The sequence below is a fragment of the Serinus canaria genome, chromosome 11 (assembly GCF_022539315.1).
Source record: "Serinus canaria isolate serCan28SL12 chromosome 11, serCan2020, whole genome shotgun sequence".
Taxonomy (NCBI): domain Eukaryota; kingdom Metazoa; phylum Chordata; class Aves; order Passeriformes; family Fringillidae; genus Serinus; species Serinus canaria.
In genome coordinates, this window is record NC_066325.1 from 16025099 (window position 1) to 16031098 (window position 6000).

General features: G+C 37.4%; 1 protein-coding gene across 1 annotated transcript in view; it reads left to right on the top strand.

The window, feature by feature from the left end:
- CDYL2 (chromodomain Y like 2) overlaps positions 1-5349 on the top strand; it is a 60025-nt gene extending 54676 nt beyond the window's left edge. The window contains exon 7 of the mRNA XM_030227709.2: positions 844-5349. Coding sequence (XP_030083569.2) covers positions 844-1002 — 159 coding nt within the window. The 3' untranslated portion in view covers positions 1003-5349. The remainder of the gene's footprint in view (positions 1-843) is intronic.
- Positions 5350-6000: the final 651 nt, after the last annotated feature.

The window sequence follows — 6000 nt, forward strand, 5'->3', positions numbered from 1 at the left end:
CTCAGAAAATCAGTAATGTAGGAATTATTACTGGGTTTGTTTGACCAGTTCATTTCCTTGTGAGATACATACTGGTGGTGTGTATTTTAAAAACTAATTTAAAGGAATCAATCTCAATGCACTTAAAAATGGTTCTGGGAAAAATGAGTTGAACTATGAGAGCAACCATGGACCTGCAGTTTGTGCCTTTCAGAACTTGGAACAATTAGTAAGAGCTTGAGGTTGGGCTTTCTATTGCAAAGATCTCAGGTGATTTGTTTTATCTGCCAAGTAAATCTAACTCCAGAACACAGTCAGAGGGTGCTTGTTTTGCTAGGCACCAATCTTTTACAAAATATTTACCTTTTATAAAAATGTAAGCAAATAGACTTAAAAAGGGATTTGCAGTAAAGGCCCTTTCCTGTTAATTTCTGTATTGATAAGGATATAATACATGAGGGAAAATTGTTAAAGATAATGGACATTCACATTTGGGTTTCCAACATGTCTAACCTTAAAGGCCACCTTCCAGAAAAGAGGTAGCCTGTATATTGTCCCTCACACATTTCCATTTCAGTGTGAGGGAGTTCAGCTCCTTGTGCTTCATGGCAGACCTTCAATGAACTAAGGTACTTTAGAATCCCTCATTCTTTTAAAAACCTGGCACTAACCCATCAACCTCAATTCTTAAAGATGCTGACTATCAGCAAGTGGAGTTGTGGCTAGAAATCAAATGCAATTTCTGTGCCGAGAGGAGTTATTTAGATCGTAAAACAGAGTCAGTATAAAAATGCTGGTCACGCCATCATCCATAGTAATATTTTCAGATTCAGAATAAAATAATGAGCTGTATTTTGGCTTTAGGTATTGGAAGAATCCAAATGTCTCGTGCGGAGCTTCCTGAAATCTGGACTTGAAGAGGTGAACGAGAAGGAGTGTCAGATGTTAAAACAGCTGTGGAGTTCTTCCAAAGGACTGGATTCATTATTCAGCTACTTGCAAGACAAAATTTATGAAGTCTGATATGTTGGCCTAACTTAAAGAGAAATTGCTCCAGTTGTGACCAGAGTCAGACATGACCATGTTTGAGAAGCAGAGGCAATGCATCAGTGAGGAATTTGTGACAGTGATCCCAATGCCTGTGGCTGTGTGAGCTCCACAGCCGCTTGTAGCCGGTTTGATTTTGTGTAACCAAGACATGGGCAGGCGTTCAGCGCATGAAACCTGTGCAGAGGCTGCATCTTTCACATTGCTCATCCACATCCAACTCTACATTCCATGTGCTGAGAAGCACACTAAGGCCCAACAAGGCTCACCCACCTGTAAGGGTTTATTTTGTCTGTCCTTCTTAACTTATTCTTGCTGTTGCATCACATCTGGGCTGACACACAGGGCTCAGTCTAAAATCCGGGTCAGCACGACCTTTGGTAGACCCAAAACCCATACATTAGAAATATGCTAATTATTTTTTTCTAAGTTCTAACAATTTAATGGAAAAATCTGATAATTTATATGTATAATATGTAAAGTTAGTTTACAAAAACTTCTAGAATTTTTTCTTTGTTAAATTTATTTAACTTATTTATTTTGTGTTCATATTCAGCTGTTTATTGATCACAGATCTTATTTTCATATTACCCTTTTGACCGAATTAAAGGTATCATATGAGAATGCAAACACATTTTTAGCAGCAAACTGAGTAGAAAAATAAAGAATATATAGAAAACCCACAGAATATTGTGGGCAGTAAATGAAACAGCCACGTGCATGCTCCTCTATGTGTAAAACTGTACAAAAAAATGTATGAAAACAGATTTATTTGCCAGGGTCAAGAGAAAAAAAAAGTGGGTTCTGACACAGTGAGTCCCCCTTAGGTCTCTCTTCACTTTCTGCCTTCTTGAGGAGCACTGAAGGGCTCACCAACCAGATGCTTTATTTAAGTTTACTATACTCCTGTTAGCCGGCTATCAGTAACAGGGTGAGTGGTGCCGTTGCGTGGCATCGTACTGTTTTTCAGGTTTAAACACCCCTCATGGTCTGAAGTCTAAAAGCAAATCCTTATGAGCCTTAGTCTAGTTGCCTGATTCCTCAGGTGTGAGATAATTTCTGCTCTGGAGGCCTTTGGGTGTGGGCCAGCAGTTTATACAAGGTGCTAGGCATTGAACTCAGTGGAGGCAGAGGTTTTGTTTTGCTTTTCCCAGCTCTCCACATCTGGCCACCCCACCACCTGTTAGAAGAACTTATGGCTATCCATAAAAGCAGTCCACTATAAAGAAGGAAAATCCAATCTGCTCTTCTGGAATGTGATCCTAGTACTGGTCAGTGACACTGACTGACTTCTGAACACTGGATCTCTCTCAGTTCTTTCCTGCCATGGGCAGTTTGTGTGGAAAGGACAGGAGCATGCTCTGAGACTTCACCTGCCATTATAGTACTCCCAAATTGAAACCTCTTGAAGCAGAAGCTTTGCACATTTGTTTGCTTTGTAATTTGTGCACTTGCTCTCCACCCTTGAGCTCAGTGACTTATTATGATTTAAACCTCTGCAAATGAGGCTGCTCAGCTTTCTCCCTCTTAGCATTTCCATAAAGAGTTTCAACAAAGCCTTTGTAAAGTTAACAAACAGGTGATTACAGTAAACAGTAGCCTTCAACATATTAATGTAACATTTCTTTTTCCACAAATAATCAGAAGTGCTGTTTTTATGCCCTAATTGTACCACTGCATTTTAAGGAAATCATTACTCTAAATGCAGAAGTTCTCATGGAAATTCTTCATTAAAAAGACAGGATCTGGCTTCTAATTAGCATGTTTAAAATGTTTTTTAAAATAAACTTATTGAAACCATTAGCTTATTTTAAAATGCCTGAAAGAGAACTCTTTCAATAACTCTTTGAAGTGATGGATGCACCACTTGTTTTATCCCAACCCTTGTTTTTGCCCATAACCTGCCAGCAGTGCCGCGGGGCACGTTGGTTCAAGGCCCTGGGCCCTGGTGAGGCAGATGCACACGGAGTCACCTGGAGAAAGAGGGATCACCTAAGTGAAAACCACACACACACACGAGTTTGCACAATCAGGCCTCCAGCATAGACCTTCGGAAAAAGAAAAAAAGGCAATGGAAAGTACCACGATTCCTCAATTTCCCTTATTTCCTTTATTCCCGTCCAGAGAGCCATAACTCCTAGTCATGTGTTAATAAGATTTTAGGAAGTTTATTTCAATACTATACTTAGTTTTTGTAGATAAATATTGCAAGATTGCTCAGCAATGTGAAGGAATGCGTTCCGAAAGAGATTTGCAAACAGAGAGGAATCTTACATTGTTGGATCTTTTAAACTGCACCATTTCATCTGAATTTTCAGATATCTGTATCTTAGCATTTTTTATGACAAAGGAATGGTTGAAATACATTTTCTAGAATTATTTTTCCATTAAAGCAAGCGCTAACCATAGTTAACATTTTTAATTATTCATATCTATACAGTTACAATCTAGTTTTCATGGAATCTATTTTCCCTTCAAAAAAGAGTAATAACAATGTTGAAAGCTTCTTTTCCAGTATTTAAATATCAGAATCTGAATTTTCTCTTGTGTTTCTATCCTTACTAGGTATTCAGATATCTAGATGTACTGTACATATTAGTCTGGGTACCTTTACTAATATTCACAGTATTTAAGATTAAAAATGCAATTTGTTGTTTAAGTATGTTATTTTATTCTTGTGTAAATTGTTTTGTACAATCTTTAAAATTCTACAGTTTTGCATTTGTAGATATTAAAGGTAAGCGATTTATTTTGTGTTGTCCTGCATGTATATTTTTGCTGTAGATAAGTGTTGCTTAGTTTACTATTTCAGTACATTTCTGTTTAAATAAATAAGCTTACAAACTTTAATACAGTATATATTTTCAAAATATAAACTTTTATATTTCTGTGGTAGGTTAGGGTATGCGTTTTAGGCAATCTTTTTCACTACTATGAACTGTTCTTTTAATCTATAATATAATGGTTTTGTGCCAATAGTTTTTCATTAGAATAAAATGCTCTTTTAATGTTAGGGATGAACAAACAAGTTTGGTTGGGGTTTGTTTTATTTTTGGTTTTGGGTTTTTTAATTATTTTGCCAGCCTTTACAGTTTTGAATATAATTTATAAATGCATTGCATTTGTGAATAAGCCTTACCATTAGGTACAAGAAATCTTTAAAGCTGCATAATTGCTTATGCAGCACTAAGGACTTCCCCAAATAATTGCTGTAAGAAAGTTAGCAAATCAGAGTACAGGGCCTTAAGTTTTTCTTGTGAAAGGATAATACGGGTTGTTTCTTCTGAACAACATAGGTAGACTTGTCAGCATGGGCTTTGTTATATATAAACTGTGCATTTGTGCTCCCAACCATGGTAGTTTAATCTCAGGCTTTGTGTGGCTGGGTCTATAAAAGTCAAATCTGGCTAAAGCCAGCACTCTTTAGGAGACACTAAAGAAGTTTACATAAGAGACTTATAGACAATCTTATCATAGTACATTTGGGTACTCGCTATCCTCGATGTGTTATCTGTGTCTGCCCAATTAACCATATGTTTTAAGCCATATTAAATCTCTTTACTGCTATTTTAAATACTACATGGAAAGTCATTCACTAGCTTGCTTGCTCACAGACAGGATTTCGATTTTTAGTGAATAGAAATGTTATGCCTTCCATAAAAAACAAAGGACCAAAGAATTGCATTATTCTAATCAAGCACTAGTTCCTTTGCCAGTGAACTAGTTTGACATTTGTACCGAAGATCAAACAGTCTCTTTCAAACACTGCATCTTCATCCATGTCAGGTGTAAGGGGGAAAGATGTATCCACTGAGCTATTGGGAAAGGAGTGATGTTCAGCTGGGATGGCATGTCTATTGGTAAGGCTTATTACCAAACCTCTGAGATGAAGCAAAGAACCAAAAATTCACAAGTTATGTCAATGTAAATTTATTTTCAGAACTTGCACAAATAATTAATTGTAGAACTTTGCAAATTAGGCCCTTAAGTTATTTTGTCAGAATGCCATGGAACAGACTAAAACAGTTTCTAATATTTGTAATGATGAGTACATATTATAATATTATAAGGGTACAGGCACCCCTATATCACAGTGTTGTAAATATTTTCTGAAACTGGTACAGTACTGAGGGACTTGTATCTTCTGATATATCAAATATTGACTGTCTAGATCAAATTGTACACAATTTATTTGTTGATGGTCCTGTAACTAGTGTATGGACACATTTCTGGGTGCCTTAGAAGTTGTATTTTTCATGTGTGTTAATATGCAGTATTTATACATTGTGAGAAGCTGCTTTGAATAAAAACATTGAAACTTCATTGCACTGCAGTGATTTTCAGTTTTACATAATAAGAATGAACGTGAAAAGTGGTAGCCATTCTATATGATAATACTATTTACAGGCTCCTGCCTTTCCAAAGAGACCAGGCTCATAGCAGGCTTTTCAAAAGAAAATGAATTTTTTTCAAATGGCAAAACCCAGGGCACTAAGAGACACTGCGTTAAGACCTCTATGAAATCAATTATGATCCATTTCAATTACCATTTCTTGATCAAGTCCAAAAAAACCAGCAAGAACTGTCTCACAAAAGCACTTCTAGGACGCCATTATCACTGCCACTACTTGATATGTGCACGGCACCTAAAGCATTCCTGCCCAGAACCAGCTGCTCCAGGCAGGATTTTGGCTCCACATGAGGGAATTTGATTTTGAAGTGGTGTTTGCCAGGAGGGCCAAGATTCAGCCCCAGCCTGGTGCAGGAGAAGGTGGATCAGCCTGTGGCGCCCCCAATGGCTCCAGACAACACTCTTGCCAGGGGCTCTTGTGTGCCAGGGGATTCTTTGCCCATAGCATCCACAAATGCTATTTGCAATCATGTATCTCCTGTGATTAGAAGAGTAACTAAATTACTTCTGCCTGGGGCAGAAAAGGAAGGATATTTTTACAGAGAGCCAGGGTTAGCCAACCC